The sequence below is a fragment of the Balaenoptera borealis genome, assembly GCF_965194805.1.
Source record: "Balaenoptera borealis genome assembly, chromosome: 17".
Lineage (NCBI taxonomy): Eukaryota > Metazoa > Chordata > Mammalia > Artiodactyla > Balaenopteridae > Balaenoptera > Balaenoptera borealis.
This window is the reverse complement of record NC_138876.1, coordinates 71,129,037-71,149,645: the sequence shown is the minus strand read 5'-3', so window position 1 is coordinate 71,149,645 and position 20,609 is coordinate 71,129,037. Positions and strand designations below refer to the sequence as shown.

The window sequence follows — 20,609 nt, the reverse complement described above, 5'->3', positions numbered from 1 at the left end:
AATGCAAGAACATTTCTATTTTATTCCATTAGTGTGTGTATATTTTTAAATGAGGAAAGATGATTACAAAAAGAGTTCAAAATAGGAACTATATTAAAGCTAGATGGTACCTTTTAGACCACAAAATCCAAACCCCTTATATTAACAGACAAAAAACAGGGCTATAGAGTTTACTTGCTTTCCCCAAACAATATTGCTAATTACAAAGTTGATTTAAAAATCAGTTCTCATATTTCAGTATTCTTCACCCACAACACCCATCTCACTAGAAACAACACAGTAAAATTGCTTCCTACACACACACATACCGCACTGAAAAACATCTTCCAATTCAAGAGCTGGCTTTTGTCTTTCCAGTTTAGTATAGTCACCAGTCACCTCAACGGTAAATACCTGAATCTGTTCCTACTTAAACAGGCCTTCTAGCTTCTAAATGACACTTTCTAAAGCTTATTTTTAAGAGTGGAACTGGTTTTTAAAACCTAAAATTAATTACTTAATACATAAATATGGTTAAAAATCAAATACATGTTAATAACAGATATACCAATTTTAGTATTGCCTGTAAATTATGTCATTAAAACCCCCAGTGGGATCTAAAAACTATTTAAAGTCACAACACCAAATAAACCTTTTCCTTTATGTAAATCCAGATCAGAGATATACAGCTATCTTAAAGATCAAAAGAGCTAACATCCTTCAGTTGTTTAAACCTGAGGTAACATTTTTTTACTCCTTTTTTTTTTCAGATCATACAGGAGAGGTTATTACAGGATTTATGCCTGTAGTTTTATGCAAAACTTTTATACAGCGAAGTATAGTTTTCAATCAAATACTTAAATGGTTGTATAGTGGAGATTTTAAAGTGACTGAATTATGTCCTTTTTCATTCAACTATAAATTAGGTTCATATTTATTATTAAGATACTTAAAGGCATGAGACTAGACTTTGCCCAATAAATAGATTATTTATCCTTTAAAACATTTCATATTCTATTATTTTTTAAGATAAATAAGTCATATTTACATATACAAGAAATATAATTTAGAGCACAAAACACATTCAAGTATGAAGACCCTAAGAAATATACCATTCAGAGATGATAATTCCTCATCACATCTTCTACCTGTATACTCCCATAGGGAGTGTAGCTTCACCCCACCACATTTAATTACTCCAGACTTATGACTCTTTCAATCATTCTGTAATACATTTCAATTAATTTATACAGCTGACAGGAATAAAAGTCAACAGTGCAATTAATGTTTAGATCTCAAAGCTCACAGTATTGTCAATAAAACAACTTATACAGGCAAATTAATCATTAAATCACTTCTTCTTTCTTAGCCTATTATTATGAAGCATATGCAAGTTATGGACAGAAAAACTAACTGGAGAAGGCAGGGTTATGACATTCAAGCATCCATGTCTAACCATAACTAACTGCTAATGACAGCATTAGCCAAGAAACTGTTTCAAATAAGATTAACATCAATACTGATAAGTAGATAATGCCACACACTGAATATAAACAAACTCCTGTTATTGAGTTGACAATATTCACTTGTCACCTTGCTTAATGAAGGTATATTTAAAAATTCAAAAGAAAAGGCCTAAATCAATACCTCAGTAATTATAGTTACAGGAGATTTTAATATCTATCTTTTCTGAAGACTGAGGAGTCAATCAGGTCCTTGATGTTCTAGAGTAGTAATTCTCACCTGGGTGATTCTGCCCCCAACAGACATTTGGTAATGTCTGGAGACACTTTTGATCGTCACACCCGGGGGAAGCGAGGTGTTACTGGCATCCACCGGGTAGAGCCCAGGGGTGCTGCTAGACATTCTACAAAGCACAGGACAGCACCCCTCCCACCCCACCTTCCCAATACAAAGAATTATCTGATCCAAAATATCAACAGTGCCTACGTTGAAAACCCTCTTCTAGAGAAGTGTGTGTGTGTGTGTGTGTGTGTCTGTGTGTGTGTCCATTTGTTCCACCTCAAGAGTTTGATCTATTCTGTAGTTGCTACAAAGTAATAATCTAACAAAGACTAATAATCTAACAAAGACTTAATTACATTCTATGCTGATTTCTGCAAAAGATACCTTACATGCAGCAGATGCTTAATAAATGAAGAGCAACAAATACTATGTGTACTTATTGCCAATTTTTAACAGAAATCTGCAGTGAATGAAGCTAGTACTAAATTTCAACTTGGGAAATACACCTCTAGTTGAGACTTTGAGGCTGTGGATCTAGATAAATAAAACCATTTGGAAATCCTGTCAAACATCTTTTCATGTTTATTTAATAATACTGACAACTAAAAGATACCGTAGTTTTTTGTCATCTAAGTAATTCCTACACACAATTTAGGAGTAGCTACTATAATGACAAATAAAAATGAGAAGCGTAAATTCATCCTAGCAAGTTTTCCAAAAAAACATGCCCTACCTCTGTGCAACACTTAGGCACAGTCAGAGCCCAACAGACACACAAAATATTAAGTGACTCAAACACATTGTTTTATTTTAAGATCAAGCTACTGGTGGTAACAGTGTGGCATCTTCCCAGTAGAAGATATTAAAGATACATACATAAAGCTGAGAACATGAGTATGGTAATTACAGTAAACATCAAAAAACGTCCTCTCTCCTCAGCTATTCTTCAGAGGACTTCCACACCTTTCAAGGGAGCAAAGATGGCAGAGGGGTCCCCACCCAGGTTTATCACAAAGTTCCTATTTTTAACTGGCCCAGTCATTCAGAGAAAAAGAGGCCCTCTGAACACCATTTTCAGGTCGTCCAGGCAGGACACTTCCACTTTCATCTGCGGAGCGTATTCCCTGAAAGCGCACAGACTTACCTGCCAACTCCCACCAAGAAGTGGCTGTGAGCGTTTGGGGGTCTGGATGTGCGCTGTGGGGGGAGTCACTCAAAAGAGCAACCTGGGCATCTGTTAGTCACTTTCTGAGTCTGAAACACACTGGTCCCCAACTCCACACGTCACGGCTGCGCTGTGGCCAGCGGGCCGAAGCGGCTGTGGAGCAGCGGGAAGAAAACCTCTGCCCCGGCTGGGGAGGGCCTGGTGCGGAAGCAGCGGGAAAGGAAAGGGAATCTGAGCCGACACTGTGCCGACGGGCCTGGGCGAAAGGGATGTCACCCACCTGCGCGACCTCTTCGCCATCCTTCAAGTACCGCATAGGCGCGGGCTGGGCGGGGACGCAGTTCAGCCTCCTCCAGCCTCAGGCTAATGCTCCTTCTCCCCGACCCTCCCTCCGCTTCCCTCTCCGAGGTCCCTCTCCGCGGCGACCGAGTGCGGAACGCACGTCCCCGGCTGGGCAGGACAGAAGGACGGAGGGGCGGACCGCGACCCGCCCCCGGTCCGCAGCGCCGCTCCTAGCCCCGGCCCGGCCCGGTCAGGGATGCCCCCAACATGTCAAGAGGCGCGCTCCCGCCCTCCGCCGGCCCCTCCCGCCACCTCTCAGTCTCTTCGCCGCTGTCCCAGCGCGGCTCCGCCGCGGGCGCCGACCCCCACCCTCTCCCCGCAGCGAGCAGCCCTGCAGGGCTCACAACCTCCCGCAGGGTTTTGTCCGCACCGCCGAATCTCGCGCCCAGCCTCCCTCAAGAGCCGCCGTTTGAATCTGCGCACGCGGCCCCGAATCTTATTGGCTGTGGCGGCCGCACGCGGGGGGACGGGGGCGGGGCGGGGAGAGCGCGCGCGACTCGGGGCGGGGCTGGGGAGCTGGAAGCCGGGACTGGAACCCGCGGGAGTCGGGGAAGGAGCTGGGAGCCAGGGGGTGGGGCCGCAGGCCAGGCTCGCGGGTCCAGCAGTGACAGGACCCGGAGCGCGCAGAGAGCCGCACCCGAGGGGGCGGGACGCCGAGGGCCGCGCGGGGCCTGCTGGGAAAGCGAGTTCCAGGCTCGCGGAGAGGCGTGTCCGGAAGCGGCGGCGGGAGCCCAAACTTCCCGGGGTGCGCGGACGGTGTCCCGGTGGGTTGAGCTGTCCCGCCGGGTTGAGCTGTCCCGCCAGGGCATGTTCCCGCAGCCTTCTCTCGGCCTCAGCTCTTCAGTCCTCGGGTACATCCCTCCTCACTAGTTAGGAGGCGTGGTCTTCGGACTGGAGACAAATCTAACCATAAAATTTGCGCGGCCGTTATTGTTTAAGCAAAAATGCGAGCTATTTTTGCGAAACATCGTAGCTGATGAACTAGCGAAGACTCTGTAGCAGGAAACCGAATATCTAGAATGAGCAGGAGTGTGACAGGTGAAAAAGTTTTTAGCTGGACACGTGCTTGGAACGGAAAAGGGAAATAATCCGGGTCGGCGGCTGGTCTCCAAAGTGCTTAATCTCCTCCCCGGCTCTACGGGAAGTAGCTGCTGTGCGCGGTGAAGGAGCCCTGATCCAGAAGAATGCAGGAAGACCGGAGCGGACCGGGAGTTTCGCCCAGATAAATGAGTACGGTCGTCAACAGTAGAAAGTGACCTTCCTTCGCAGGAGAGACAGGAGGACGGGGCAATTGCACTGGAGGAGCTTCTGGCAGTTAAAACTACTCTAGAGGTTTCAAGTCTAATAACTACAAGCTGCTCAGTTCAAGTAGCATTAAAGTAGATTAACTACAGTAAGTATTAGAAACGGTAAAGGATCCAAATTTGCAAGGTAACATGCTCTACTGCATGGAGCACGAAACCACAGGTTAATATTGTAACAAACTTACATTTTGCTATTTTGAAAGTTTACGCATCAATTTTTGCAAATAGGAGATGCAGGTGCAAATGTGAATTAAGAGGAGCTTGCATGCACTACTTTCAAAACTTAAAACACCTGCCTTTTTATAGTTCCTTTTTCTCAAGGTATGGGTTCTGGGAAGGTAAAACAGCTTTTCTTTCAAATCATTCCGTACTGTGTTGCTAGTTGACTTAAAAAAAAAACAAAACCCTAATTTAGAAAGTAATGTCGTTTGAAAACAGTGTTTTCTTTACTCCTGGGTCATACATTACTCCGCTTATTTACATCCTAACAGGAAGCAGAGTTTCTACTATATTTTAGGCTGTAGTCAGTTGTATACGGAGTACCTTTTTAGAGCTTGAAGAGAGTTGTTTTAGATTTTGACAGCAAACTAAGTCCCTCTCATTTTAGCGATAGAGAAAAACATAATTCCTCAGAAAGATAACATCGCAAATTCATTTAAATTAGTTACAAAAAAAACAAAGTGTGGAATTAAAGTGGTTCACAGTCATTTGAATACACATACTCAAATATATTATAACCTGTGACTTGCGTTGTTTTAATCAAAATATATTTAATAAAGAATTTTAATTCAGAGTATATAAAGAACTCAAAACTCAATAATGAGAAAAAAAAAAAAAAAAGAAGCAATAAAAAGGGCAAAAGATTAGAGCAGACACTTCACCGAAAAAGATAAGTAGCATGAAAAGATGCTCCACATCATTAATCATTAGAGAAATGCAAAGTAAAACCACAATGAGGTACTACTACACAGCTATTAGAATGGGGGGAGGGGGACTGTAAAAAGTGTTGGCGAAGATGAAGATGCTGAGCAAGTATAACTTTTCATATACTGCCGGTAGGAGTGCAGATGAAACAGCCACTTTGGAAAACAGATGTTTACAGTGGCTTTATTTGTAATCACCAGAAGCTGAAAACACAAGGAACTTTGTCACACGTTTACTCCTCAGTCCTCAAGAGTTAGTTTTGAATAGTCTGTTAATGCTTCTCAAGTCTTTCCACAGAGGTATGGGGTGGGGGGGGAACCAAGGGGAGACAGGGGTTGGGGACAAGTGCTGGAAATTTCTTTGAAAACTGTCTTATTTTTGAAAACTCATTTGTTATATTTAAAAATGAGTTTATAAATTATTTACTTTCTTACTCCAAATCTTTAAATAAATCGCCTCATTATTATTAAATAAATGAGCAGAAAGTACACCATGCTCATCCTTCACATGGCTGCACCAGCTTCTTATCCTCCTGCAAAGGCCAAATACTCCAAAGTTTTGCTAACTTAGTCTGAAAAGCTTATGCTGGTTTAATATAGTACCTAATAGACTATAGTTTTCATAGAGCTGTATCAACCATTCCCATAAGTAGATTTTTGTCTGTTCTGTTTATTGTTAGATCCTCAGTCCCTAGAATAGTGATACACCCAGATGCTCAATAAATATAACTGTAGAATGAATGGAAAAATATAAATAAGTGCATTAAGTAAATATTTATGCTTACAGGGATGCAACAAGTACAAATTAAACCAGATTTGAAACACCATTTTATGACTACTAAGGTAGCAAAATTTTTCTAAATCCTGCCAACAAAGTTTGAATAATTCCTTGATGTTAGTATTGAAACTGGTATAATCCTTTTGGAAAGCAATACCAAGCAAAAGCCGTAAATGTGTGCACAGCCTTTGACAAGAATTTAGAATGTAATTCAATACAAGCAAAAAAGATGTGCTTGAGTGCTTATAGTAGTGTATTCCATTAGAACCCCAGTTTGGAAGCATTCACATTTTGAGGCTAGTTTAAATGGTTCATCAGCAGGAAAAAACAATTATATAGCCAGTAAAAATAGTGTAATATTAAGACAATGCCATTAAATGGCTATTACACTACTAGGCCCTTCTAGGTGCTTTGCATGCATTAGTCTTTGGTAATATCCCAACTTCTATAATTGTAACAACCCTATGAGATAGGTACCGTTACTTTCCTCCACATTATAAATGAGGAAAATTGGGCACGAGGAAATAGCACAAATATGGTGTATAAAACTTGTCCCAATATTGATAATGCTAAATAAATATGCTTTGGCAGAATAGTGAAACCATATATTATGTATTTGATATGAAAACCAAAATCAGGTTTAGAATGCTACTTTGAATACATAAATGTATGGTCCAACTTCTGTCTCCCCACCACCAATATATTTTGCTAATCTGTACATTTAGGGTGCTATTTTAAATTTGATGGAAATTAGAAACAGAAACCATACTAACATAAGCAGCTATAGAATTCTTAGTTTGGCTTTTAAAGGCAAAAGTAAGGGTGGTTGAACTGCAAGAAAAAAAAATACTGTAAGAGAAAAAAAAATGTTTTAAAGTGTCCCAGTTTCAACCCAATATTCCTTGCTCTACCCTTTTCTGGTAGATAGAATAATGGCCCCCCAAATATGTCCACGTCCTAATCCCCAGAACCTGTGACTATATTACCTTAATGATAAAAGGGACTTTGTAGATGTGATTAAATAAGGATCTTGACAAGGGGAGTTTGGAATATCTAGGGGGACCCGGTGTAATCACAAGGGTCCTTAAGAGTGGGAGATGGAAGCAGAAGAGTCTGAGGAGATTGAAGATGCTATGCTGTTAGCTTTGAAAATGAAGGAAGGGGTCATGAGCCAAGGAATGCAGGCAGCCTTTAGGAACCAGAAAGTCAAGGAAACGGATTCTCCCCTAGAGCCTCCGGAAAGGAACACAGCCCTGCTGACACCTTGACCTTAGTTCAAGGACATCCCGTTTGCACTTCTGACATCCAGAACCGTAGAATAATAACTTTGTATTTTTTTAAATTGTATTTATTTTTGGCTGCATTGGGTCTTCGTTGCTGCGCGGGCTTTCTCTAGTTGCGGCGAGCGGGGGCTACTCTTCCTTGTGGTGCGCAGACTTCTCATTGCGGTGGCTTCTCTTGTCGCGGAGCACGGGCTCTAGGCGCGCGGGCTTCAGTAGTTATGGCTTGCGGGCTCTAGAGCACAGGCTCAGTAGTTGTGGCCCACGGGCTTAGTTGCTCCACGACGTGGGATCTTCCCGGACCAGGGATCGAACCCGTGTCCCCCACATTGGCAGGCGGATTCTTAGCCACTGCGCCACTAGGGAAGTCCCCTTTGTATTGTTTTAAGCCACTAAATTTGTGGTAATTTGTTACAGCAGCAGTAATACAATAATAGGAATAGGAAACTAATATATCTTCTCTGAAATTTTCAACATTTTTGGCCTATCATAATAAAAATAGTGCTTTCTCTTCAAAAAAGAAATCTTTCATAGTGTTCAAAATTTAGCCCTTACTTACAGCAAGTGAGCCTACTAGCTGAAGGCTTTAAACAAAGGATAGGAACTCCAAGTTAAGGGAGAGGGTACTCAGGGCATTGAAAAAGAGAGAGAATTTACCAGCATATCACAAAATCCTTAAGGCAGAGCTATCACTGATCTATGGGAAACATGACATCTGCCAAGATATGAATGTGTGTGCTTGTCCTCTTAAATCCTAAATTTTCTACCTCTACTCTTAATTTTATCACCTCCCACTGTATCAGGGACAATAATCTATCTTGTCTTTATTTCAGCCTCCTCTTCTCCTCTGGTCTAGCACATCCAGGCAGTCCCAAAGGGAACAGTGAATTTGGGAAATTTTAGGGGAATTTCTGGTTATTGAAGGTCCTTACTGTCATTTAGAGTGCCAGGCCTAGGAACGTAAGACTCTTGCAGTGTCTGAGACTCCTACACAAGGAAGAATTATGTTGAGTTCCATTCAAAGTTCAACCAGACAGTAAGTGAAAAGCCTGGTGATAATTATTTAAGCCTAGAACCAACTCCTTTTTACTTATAAACAGAAGTACACAAGTATTGGGGGATTTTTCACTGTTTTAAAATACACTGAATTTTTCCAGAAACACAACTACTGTGTAAACCAGGGGAAGATTGTATTTTATTTTATTCAGACTTAAGCAAGAGTTGTTTCCCTATTTTAGAAAATCACACCACTGAAGGTATGAAGACACTCAAGATTTTAAGCCGCTAATACAGCCCACTGATATCTGTATTTGTAGCTATTGAGTTCATGGTGAGTCTACGTATGTATCAGTTGGATTAGTTGTGCTTGAGAGGGGTTTTATTATAAATCTCTTCTGCTTCTCCTCATATTATAGGTAGAGCATTAAATTGGTATTTTAAAAATTATAAGTTATCTATGAATTTTATTTTAGTAGAGTATAGGGACTAGAATATATTGTTATAAAAAGGGGATATTGGCTCCAGTAGGGTTGAAAATATTGATCTAAATATTATCTAAAATTATCTAAAATCCATCCATCCTTCCCTTAACCCTGTATCTGCAGTATTCTGTTCTTCCCTTTCAGTCAAACTTTTTTTTTTTTTGCTCAAACTTCTTAAAAGTTGTCTTGACTTCACTATCCAATTAGTCTTCAGTCCTTTCACAATCTAACCTTTACCACCACCATGCCATTGAAATTGTGGCTGTAAAACCAATGGACACTTGAAGAAAGAAATCAATTTTGCCTGAACTTTCTACAGCATTTGACATCATTACTCCCTTTTGTTTGAAACTTCCATCCCTTGTTTTCTGTGACATCACCTCCATGATTTCCATCCCTCAGACTCCTTCACTAGTCTCTGTTCTGCCTGCTCCTTAAAAGTTGGCATTCCCCCAAATTGCATCTTTAGCTCTCTTCTCACTTTACACTCTTTTCCCAGGCAATCTCATCCACTCCTATGATTTCAGTCATATCCTATGATTCACAGATCTTTACTTCCAATACCCACCCCTCTCCTGAACTCCATCTCTCTCCATCTGGAAGCACTAAACACCCAAAATTTAACATTTCCAAAAATGGGATTCACTTCCTACCCACCAACATGTAATTACTCCTGCATCCAATTCCAATTTAGTAGCACCACCATCTAGCCTCTCACATCACAACCTGAGAGTCTGGATTGACTCTTTTACTCTCCATTATCCTCTTCTCTCCATCCCCACTGCCAGTGGATCAGTTCACGCTCCCATCTTTCATCTCTTATCTGGTTACAGCAAGTCTTTAACTGATCTCTCGTCCCAATCCAGTATATCCTCCACTTGGCCACCTGTGGGATCTTTTAAAACATAAATCTGTTTAAATTACAATATCTGCCTTGGGAAAGCTCCAACTTCTAGTCGGTGTCTCAGAAAAAAAAAAGCCCTTCTCATTTTGACGTTTGAGATCACCTCAGCTGTTTATTAGCTTAGTCAAACTATACTTTAAAGCAATTATGGCTACAGAACATATTTTGAATATATAAACCTTGATAACATAGAAGTAATAGTATAGCTAATAAAAGGAAGTAGAATGGAAAGATAAGGCACATGATAAAGTATAGAAATGTTAATTTCCTCATTTTATGTAATGGAGAGTTAAGAGGTAATGTCTAAAATTGATGGCTCAATAAACAGAGACTTAAGTTATAAAGTTATAAAGAGAACCTAAAAAGAACAATGGGACTCAGCCTTCATAATGGAGGAATCAAATACTGTCTAAAGTTGATAAATCAAGAGATGAGGGGCTTCCCTGGTGGCGCAGTGGTTAAGAATCCGCCTGCCAATGCAGGGGACACGGGTTCGAGGCCTGGTTCGGAAAGATCCCAACATGCTGTGCAGCAACTAAGCCCGTGCACCACAACTACTGAGCCTGCGTGCCACAACTACTGAAGCTCACGTGCCTAGAGCCCATGCTCTGCAACAAGAAAAGCCACCACAATGAGAAGCCTGCGCACTGCGACGAAGAGTAGCCCCCGCTCATGGCAACTAGAGAAAGCCTGTGAGCAGCAATGAAGACCCAATGCAGCCAAAAATAAATAAATAAATACATTTATTTTTTAAAAATTTAAAAAAAGAGATGAGACCTGTAAACATCTTACTTAAGTTATAGAGGTAGCCACCAAAAGATAAATGGTTGATTTAGCAACTGAGATGGGGGAGCTGGGTGTTTTTCTGTAGTTTTTAATTTTTTTTTTTTAACCATGTACATGCATTGCCTTGAGAATAACTTTTTAAAAGGAAAACAAGTAAGGCCAATTTCAAGGAGAACGTTTACAGATTACTTCTTTTTCGGATTTTGGTTTAAGTTTTCTAATGACTGTACCAAAAATAAATTTAATAACATTGTTAAGTTTACTATATAAAAGAAAAAGCCAAATCACTTGCTATAAGAAAGATAAAATGATAATCTTAACTTGAAAAGCAATATTGTAAGCACAACTTAAGATATACATTGGTTACTAGCCACTTAGAGAGTACTACTGCTTAATGGAAACCAAGAAGGTGACAGATACTGGGACAGGGCCATGAGAAGCTAGAAGAAGAAATGGAACCATCTTTCTATAATCCTGGTAATGTTAAGTCAGAAAAATTGAGGGCTTCCAGCTTCTAATTTGATTCTTGCTTTACTATTTTGTTTACATTTTTGTTATGCATCTAATTTACACCAATCATATTCAGTAGCAGAGACACCTATAAGCTCATGTTTCTGAAGTGGTTTCATACACTGAATTTAGAATCTCAATCTCTGTTATAATTTGTTTCCCTTTCCTTATCAACCTTATTTGCACAAGCTTTCTCAAACTTTTTCATCCTTATCCATTTAACTGGATGGGGTCTAAAGTATGGCAAACATAAGCATCCAACTTAATTTTGCTTGATGGACTGACTTAAGTAAATAAAACATTTTTGGAAGTGCTGAATCTTGCAATTTGATTTTTAAACATCCTATTAATTCTTTAGGTCTCAGCTAATACATCACCTCTTGGGAAGCTTTCTCTAACCACTAGCAGGTCAGGGTAGTTCCTCCTGTAGTGTCATCCCACACCACTCAGTATTCCCCCTAGATTTGCACTTTCTTATTTAAATGTCTCTCTCCTTCACTAAAAATGTAAGCATAACAAAGGCAGGTGAGAAATGTCTTTCTCATATATATATATATATATATATATATATATATATATATATATATATATATATATATATATATATATATATGAATCACTGTGCTGTACACCTAACACAACATTGTAAATCAGCTATGCTTCAATTAAAAAAAAAAAAGATGTATGTGACCACCAAATTGTACTTCTTTGCTAAATTACGAATGTAGCACTGAGGTTAAGAGCACAGTGTATGGAGTCATAAACATCTAGGTTTAAATCCCAGCTCTGCCACTAACTTCAGGACCTTGGGTAAACTACCTTACCTACCTGAGCCTGTTTCCTGAAAGATGAATAAAATTATGGTACTCAACCACAAAGAGTTGTTTTGAGGATTAAACTAATTATTTCATGTTGTGTTTTGCCTATTGCCTGGATATACGGAAAGGGTCACTAAATGATAGTTATTATGCTTGTGTTTATTGCTTGTCTCCATTATTGCGATGTAAACTCTAAGAGCCAAGTGGAAGTTGTCTCATTTAGAACAGTTTCCCCCGTTCCTAGGACAGAAGCTTGGCATTTGATCAGTGCTTAATAAAAAGTTTTAAATGAATGAAGGATTCAAGTATAATATGTTGATCCCATAAGCCAGATAAGTATGAGGTAGATCTCATACTGCACGTTTCTTTTTTTTTGCTTTTTTTAAATTAGTTATCCATTTTATACATACTAATGTATACATGTCAATCTCAATCTCCCAATTCATCCCACCACCACCAGCACCCCCCGCTTTCCCTCCTGGATGTCCATACGTTTGTTCTCTGCATCTGTGTCTCTATTTCTGCCCTGTAGACCGGTTCATCTGTACCATTTTTCTAGATTCCACATACATGTGTTAATATATGATATTTGTTTTTCTCTTTCTGACTTACTTCACTCTGCATGACAGTCTCTAGGTCCATCCATGTCTCTACAAATGATCCAATTTCGTTCCTTTTTATGGCTGAGTAATATTCCATTGTATATATGTACCACATCTTTATCCATTCGTCTGTTGATGGGCATTTAGGTTGCTTCCATGTCCTGGCTATTGTAAATAGTGCTGCAATGAACATTGGGGTGCATGTATCTTTTTGAATTATGGTTTTCTCAGGGTATATGCCCAGTAGTGGGATTTCTGGGTCGTATGGTAGTTCTATTTTTAGTTTTTTAAGGAACCTCCATACTGTTCTCCATAGTGACTGTATCAATTTACATTCCCACCAACATGTACATGTTTCTTTCTATACATATAACTGACAAACAGGAATAATCCCCCCAGATTCTCACACTATCAGTTTTTAGATAAAGAATTATGTGGTATGATAAATGAACCAAAGGCAGGTTTAGTTCCAAAGAAGAAAGAGTACAAATTTGAAGATCACGTAAGTTTTTCACCTCAGTATACCATATACAGTTTAGAAAATCAATTAAAGACTTACTTCAGTTTTTCTATATACATTTTTAATGATTAGAAACAACTACGCAGTCAGAATTGCAGTTACTGTGGTCTGAAAAAGCCAGTCAATAAAAATAAAATCCATACTGAACTGTCATAAGTAGGATGTTTGTCTTAGTCACTGAAGTTTTTGAGGGCTCCAAACTATGTTGTATGTGACCAGTGACATGCATGTACAAGACCTCAAGTCCAAGTTTGGGACAAGTGTAGCCAAATCACAAAGCAAAGCTAATTATGTTTACTTATCTTGGGGCTCATGCCAATGTCGTTTTTCCCATCAGCACCATGCCTTCAGCAAGTGAGACCACAATGACGTGGTCAGCAGAACAAGAGGGTAACAACTGTAAAACAAGTTTATAGTAGAAATGGAGGTCTTGAAAGGCTCGTGACTTGCCTTAGGTCACAGAATAAGTTAGTCACAGAGCAGAGACTGTCAGTTCTCCAGATTTTCAATGTTGCGTGTGATCATAGAGCTCTTGCATAAACACTTGGACACATAACCAATCTGTTTTTAGCTCATTAATTATATACCACAAATAAACCGAGTTTTAACATAAACTATTTAAATAACGTATGCTCTATATATGATTTGTCCTACTTAAATGGCAACTGAGCTCTACTGAGTTATTTTGATGTATAAATAACAATAATAGCAAACATTTTAGTGTTTACTATATGTCAGGCATTGTTCTAACCATCTGTTAACTGGTTTTATCCTCACAAAAACCCCGGTAGATGTCATTATCATCCTCCCAGAGAGGAAACTGAAGCACAGAGGTCACATAGTATGCAGCTCCCAGGACTCATCTGTAAGTCTGGTATCTGAAGCTATGCTCTGACCACTAACTTAAACAGTCTGCTCTAACAAAATGGACATTAAAACTTAAAAGTATGTATCAGTTGTGTTGATTGCTAAGCTATACAAATGTAATTTAGTGCCATTTTCTATATTTCCTTTCATTTCCTCATTATCTCTAGTTTTTTTAAAAGAACGGAACAAGTTTTCTCTTTGTTAGAACATATCTTTAAGTATTCAGTAAGCATCACATGACCCTATTATGTAATATGTCTAAGGAAATGTTGCTTACTCTTTTCTAATTGGGTCCATTTCATTTGCACTGAAATCTGCACTAAGGGGAGAAATCACTGTCCCTATATGATATCCCAGTGAAGGAAGTTTTCAAATAAACTTTATTTTCATGCATTATAATAATAAGGTATAATTCCAGGAAACTATGTATTAGCTCATAGTTTTATTACTGATATAAAAGAAAACTTCAAATACTGTACAGTGAGGTGTGCTGTAGAACTCTATATAGATGGAATACGCTATTACCAATTATTTATTACTCAAGTGTAATATATACAGCAATCACAAAATCAGAAAATAATGGATAACAGCCAGTGCTTTAGGGATGGTAGAACATCTATACTATTTTATTGAGCAGTTAAAGCACTTGCTATTTAATTTTTTCTAAATATTTACACTATTACACTTATTTTTACATATTCTTAATAACATTTCCCTCTAAAAAGCAGACTCTCCAGCTCTTGGCACTAATTCTTAAAGTCAAATAAACCTGAAAATACTGACAACCTTTTCAGTCCTTTATTGCTCTACCACAGGCATAAAAGCTCAGGAAGGGACTTGTGCATTCTAAAGAAAAGTATGCAATACCTTAAAATTTTTAAATACTAAGTAATTGATACTCACAAGCAGATAACGTCAACTAAAACTTTTTTTTTTTACTAGTTTTCTTTTACAAGAGAATAATCATCGTATTAATATTATACTACAAAAGCATGTAGACTCCATAATTTAAAAAGTTAAATGTCAGATATACAAGTAATGGCATTTTCTCCAATAATTCACAATTTTTACAATTTCTGCTATTTTGGAGCAAACATTAAAATTCCCACAATGTAAGTATCATTAAATATGAATTGAAACACTTAGCATCTCAAAGAATTATTAAGAATGGCAGAACTTACAATTAACTACAAATCTTACATTGGTGATATAGCCCCTTTTGTTATTTCTTAAGTAAACATTCTACTGTGGTATGTTTTCAAGTGAATAGTTCTGGTTTGAAAAATTAATTGAGAAGAGCCTTGAGGTTATGCAATTTTGTTAAATTACATGATAACCTGGAAATGTAGGATATATCTACCCCAACTTACTTTAGAGCATGTATCTCACTACTACTGTTATAAGAGGTGATTTTAAATTCATATTAAGATGAGTGGAATTCAATCTGATTTTGCAAAGGCTTTTATGAAAATCTTAATATGGAAACCTTGTTTTGAGAACCATGAATCTCTCAATATCTGCTCTGCAGTATTTTATGTCTGGGCCAATTAAAATTCCTGTTTGAAAAATGAAGACCAAATGGTACTGATATTCTGAAATAAACATTTTATGATATTGTCACTATATTGACCAAAGCTTAATTAAAGACAGAAGTTGTAAGTTTATTTCATACTTAAAGGTTGGTTAGTAGTGAGGTCTAAATTTTTTAGAGAAATGTTCACTAGCAGCCAGTTATTAGTAGGTAACTACATAAAATAATACTGTTATAAACTTTGCAGTTAGTAGCTAACATGTGATGTCAGTACAATTCTCAGAAACCTGTCATTAGTATGTGAGTTGCTAGCAAGTGATCTTCCCTGAGGTTAGAGACCATATGCAAAAGTCTGCTAATTTCCAATAAAGTTAGATTCTTAAAAATAATGGCAATAAGGACCTGTGTGGCTGGGAATCATAGATGCATTTCAGATTGTTATCTTAATTGCAAGCAGTAGGCTTGACTGCAAAAACGAAACTAAAAATCATTGGAAGATATAAAGCAAATTTCACAGTCAATAGCACTTGCTAAATTTCTCAGGTCTTGAGCTTAACATTTTCCAATAAAATACCTGAAATATAGTGAAAGGAGGGGAAATGGGCCTTAGGCTTGCTCTGTAACTAGTTCCTGAGTAACCATTCCCTTGGGGTTCATTATATTCTAGCTCATAATATTTGACAGTGTCTTGTTTTCTTCAATTTCAACCAGTTTCTCACAACCAGTATTCTAGACACACATCATCTTCAACTCTACCTGGACTTTGGGTCATATATTCAACCTTGGTATGACTAACTATAAAATGGATTACTGAAGAAAAAAATTTACAATTTTACTTCAGTTTTCAGTTAAACACTGCAAATAGAAGTTAACTATAGGACTGAATTAGAGTTATAACGTTACATGTAGGGCTAAGAAAATATTTCAACTAATTTATGATCCGTAGCTTGGACTCAAAGTTGCGGATGTACTGGTAATACTAAAATAGTAGTACTAAAAGCATAATCATTCCTATAATTATGTATTTGATTATGATAACCATATGGAAGGGCAAACGATAATAGTCAAGAACTTAAAGAAATTCTGCTCTAAAACTTTTTTGTGAAGATGATACCTGGACCACTTCTCAAAAACCATTAATTACTGCAACCAAATTTCAGCTGATCTAAAATAATTTCAAGAAACCTGACCATTCTCAGAATCAAGCCTTTTATTCTTTATCAAGGGAGAACCCAAACTATTATTATAATGTTCACACCTAACCAGCTTCGAAATAGCACTGCTCTGGCAAGAGAAATTAATAGTGTTGTCAGAGATTAGCCTGCCTTCTAATGTTCACAGGTGCGTTCTTAGTTGGACTAAATGCAAGTATTTAATAGGGAGATAAAATGTGCATCTGATATTTTTACTTTATGCTATGAAATTACATTTGTCAGTTATTAACTAAACATACCGAGCCACAGGTGAAGAAAATATTTGTTAAAAGGTGATTATATCATTTACCTGGAAGCAATGCATTCGTTTGTTAACCAGTTTTCCTGTATTTAAACTAAAAAAAGTATGTGGTGGTGGAGGAGCGGGAGGGTGTTCAGTGGCTGAAAAAAGCCAAAAATAATTATAGTGGTTAGTGATATTTGTAATTTTTAATTTAACACACAGAAGTCACCTGTACTAACCAAATGGGAAATATTATTTGGTAGCTGCAGTTCTTTATGCAAAACTAGTACACAATATAAAAGTTCTAAAATTTCCTTATATTTATAGACATAGAGAGAGGTATCTGAAAGTAAATTTAGAAGAAGAATGGAGACAGAATATGGTTTTAAAAATGTGATAAAACTAACCCAAATATGTATCTTGCTCAGATATCACCTGCAAAATGTCTAGAGTCTCCATTCTTTCCCTATTCAAAATAAAGTAGTTAATTTAATAAGTGGATTCAGTCAGAGATACTTTCATAGAAAGAAACCAAAAACTCCCTTATTTGGAAACACAAGTTAAAGTTCTGTCTATATTCCTTATGAATCAACAGGTTGACATTTTTAAACACCTGATAATATAATTTCTGATGTACATTTTCTTGAAATGCAAACGGTTCTGCATCTGTTACACGAGCAAACAGAGACAGCCAGGCTTTGAATGCTCTAGATAAGAGATTGTATTAACATACATTTTGTCTTTCATCCATTCAAATTCAACTTAATTTCAGTGAACAGAGGAAAAAGATGGATTAACGTGTACATTTCAGAATACAGATTTGCAGAATAGGATAAAATAGTGCAATACCAGTCTCAGGATAAACATTCTTTAAGGAGTAAACATGAAAGCTGCTTCTTGAGGAAACTGGCACTAAAGATTTGATGAATACACTATTTAAGCAAATGCCCGGTTGATCAGGGTATGACGCAGTCAAATTTGCATCCAAATCCAAGTGAAGCCAACAAATGAAGAAAATCTTATGGATTCTAAGAAAAAAGGGAAACATTTTTGGTTCAAAGGGGCTCAAATACATTTAGCATATACAAGCTTAAATACCATGGATCAAAATTGTAGAACAATGTAACTCATTCATAAAGATAAATTCTTATTTATAAATGCTCTGTGAATGTGACAAACTCTGAAAATTAGAGATTAACTACTGCTACCATTATTTTTATTATTTTCTACCTCACTTTGCAATCAACTTTTCTGCAAGATTAAAGGACAAAAATTTGGTAGTACTTCACCAGGCCAGGATTCAAAATAATGGTAACATATTATCAACAACAGAGCACACAACTGGCTGTGTTGGCTCAGACAGCAACATTACTGAATCACATTGACTTTATCATTCTAGAATAGTTACCTTCCCCTGACCTTGCTCAAGTCAGCAAAATGTTATATCATTACACTACATTCTCAAGATAGTTTCACCAAGAATATATATCTCTATGAATGTGCTCATGTTCACAGAAGTGTCAGGATCCCAGTGTCAAATATATCCTTTTTATGAATTTCAAGATACAATTTAATTCAGATAACCTTCAAATTTACATAAATCCTTTGACACGCTAATAAATATGTGGAATGGTTACCCTGATGACATCAACATTAGCAAAATCTTATTTCCCCCCAGCCCTAGCCTTTTCAGAAATCAAACATACGTAGCTAGAGAATTTTCATGTTTTAAACATTAAGACTTTCATGGAATTAAAATTACAATGAACCACATATATGGAAGAAAGTCATCTCAGCGGATCTAATAACTAATTTATAGGAATTCAGAGCCAGCCTGGGCAGCAGTATATTAAAAGCTATTGCCAATCACACACTTGCTATCATGCACTGAATAACAAGATATAATCTTTGAATTATATACGTACAAGATTTTTAATGACTAATCAAGTTATGTGGCCCAGCCAACAAATATTACATGTTCACAATAAACATTCTGCCTTTATTAGCCTCTAATTAAATCAAGAGTGATCCATTGGCTCAGTTGTGTTTGTCATCTCAGCATCTTGACTATCCATCTCTTCAGGCTCCTCCACGGAGTTTCCCTTTTGTGCTTTTGACCTTGTAGCAAATGCTGCTCCCACTGCCTCTGCCACACAGCCATCAGTTGTTTCCGTGTTCAAATTTTCAGTGCCACCAGTTAGAGAAAAAGATTCAGGTAAGCCAGTCTGAAGAGTCCCAGATTTCACAGAAGAACTCACAACTTCGACTTTCCTCTGAGGAAGATCAGACGGTGACTGCTCTGTGCTTTGATCCCGCAAGTGCTTGTCCATCGACGCCTGAATAGAAGAAACCATTTCCTGCAATTTTTTTCGCTGGGCCTCAACCATATCAGGATCAAGCTGCCTGCTGTCTCTCATTGTAACTACTCCAGGAGCTATTCGAATAAGCTCACTGTTACTAGGAGCAGCTGTGAATACAGAAGGCTCTGTTTTAATGGAACTACTAAAGTGTGTCCCTGTGGTCTGCTTCCTCACAACTGGAGTTTCCCTAGCTCTTGGCTCAAGGTGTGGGGTACTGGATGCAGTTCCTAGAGAATGCCCTTTTCCCTGAAAGGCAGTTACATTATGAAGCTGCTCGGATTTCTTTTTCACTACTCCACCACTACCTAGTTTTAATAACCCATGTGAGGGACTTGACTCCCTACTTCTTGTCGTAGCCTCTGCTCGAACCTGACTTACAGCCTCTTTGACTAAATCTTCAACATCAGGACCGATGGGGAAATGTCCTGCAGCATCCACACACAACTCCAGCCTATCTTCAGAAGCATTATAGACAAAGGTTTTGCCAGGCAGATGTGGAAAAGTGCAATGCTTGCCATCAGCCATACCTGAAGAGAGGAAAAAGAATTTAACATATTAAAATCTTACCTGAAAGGTGTAGTAAAGACAATTATAATTGAAATAGTAAATTTCCAATAATAATTTACAGGTAACAGCTTTCAAAACAAAATTAATAAGCAAATAATTTATTACACTTATTAATAGAATTTAATGCTATTACAAAAAAAGAAATACCACCATAAACCTTAATGCAGTTTCCCAGGGGATTTGAAAAATATATATCATTAACCTATCACAAGGTTAGGAAAGTTAGGCTTGAAACAAACAGCTTGCATAAGAAAAACACTAGCAATTGTGTTAGTAAAGCATTTGCTTATAGTAGAGCAATAAGAAAATATACTTTCATTTAGTAAAATTCAAATTATAAACTTTAAAAATACCTATAAGGGCAAAGTGTTGTATACATATGTTGTGCAGTGTGTTGAATTAAAAATCATAAGTGATTCTATTAAATTACAGAATACCAGAATAAAAGTTTTCTCTGTGTGTATATATGTATTTTTCACAAATATAAAAAGTATGGGGGCTTCCCTGGTGGCGCAGTGGTTGAGAATCTGCCTGCCAATGCAGGGGACATGGGTTCGAGCCCTGGTCTGGGAGGATCCCACATGCCGCGGAGCAACTGGGCCCGTGAGCCACAACTACTGAGCCTGCGCGTCTGGAGCCTGTGCTCCGCAACAAGAGAGGCCGTGACAGTGAGAGGCCCGCGCACCGCGATGAAGAGTGGCCCCCGCTT

At 38.1% G+C, this 20,609-nt stretch overlaps 2 protein-coding genes and 1 long non-coding RNA gene across 7 annotated transcripts in view; 1 reads left to right on the top strand and 2 right to left on the bottom strand.

The window, feature by feature from the left end:
- MYBL1 (MYB proto-oncogene like 1) overlaps positions 1 to 3,634 on the bottom strand; it is a 36,004-nt gene extending 32,370 nt beyond the window's left edge. For all 5 annotated transcript variants that reach the window (XM_082363424.1, XM_082363427.1, XM_082363428.1 and 2 more), the window contains exon 1: positions 3,171 to 3,634. In XM_082363424.1, the coding sequence (XP_082219550.1) occupies positions 3,171 to 3,190 (20 nt within the window). In that variant the 5' untranslated portion in view covers positions 3,191 to 3,634. The remainder of the gene's footprint in view (positions 1 to 3,170) is intronic.
- A 199-nt stretch (positions 3,635 to 3,833) lies between these two features.
- LOC309614863 overlaps positions 3,834 to 20,609 on the top strand; it is a 22,493-nt gene continuing 5,717 nt past the window's right edge. Inside the window, exon 1 of the long non-coding RNA XR_014236440.1 lies at positions 3,834 to 4,625. This is a non-coding gene — a long non-coding RNA (uncharacterized lncRNA). The remainder of the gene's footprint in view (positions 4,626 to 20,609) is intronic.
- Positions 14,603 to 20,609, bottom strand: part of VCPIP1 (valosin containing protein interacting protein 1) — a 27,981-nt gene continuing 21,974 nt past the window's right edge. Inside the window, exon 3 of the mRNA XM_082363396.1 lies at positions 14,603 to 19,860. Within this exon, the coding sequence (XP_082219522.1) occupies positions 18,992 to 19,860 (869 nt within the window). The 3' untranslated portion in view covers positions 14,603 to 18,991. The remainder of the gene's footprint in view (positions 19,861 to 20,609) is intronic.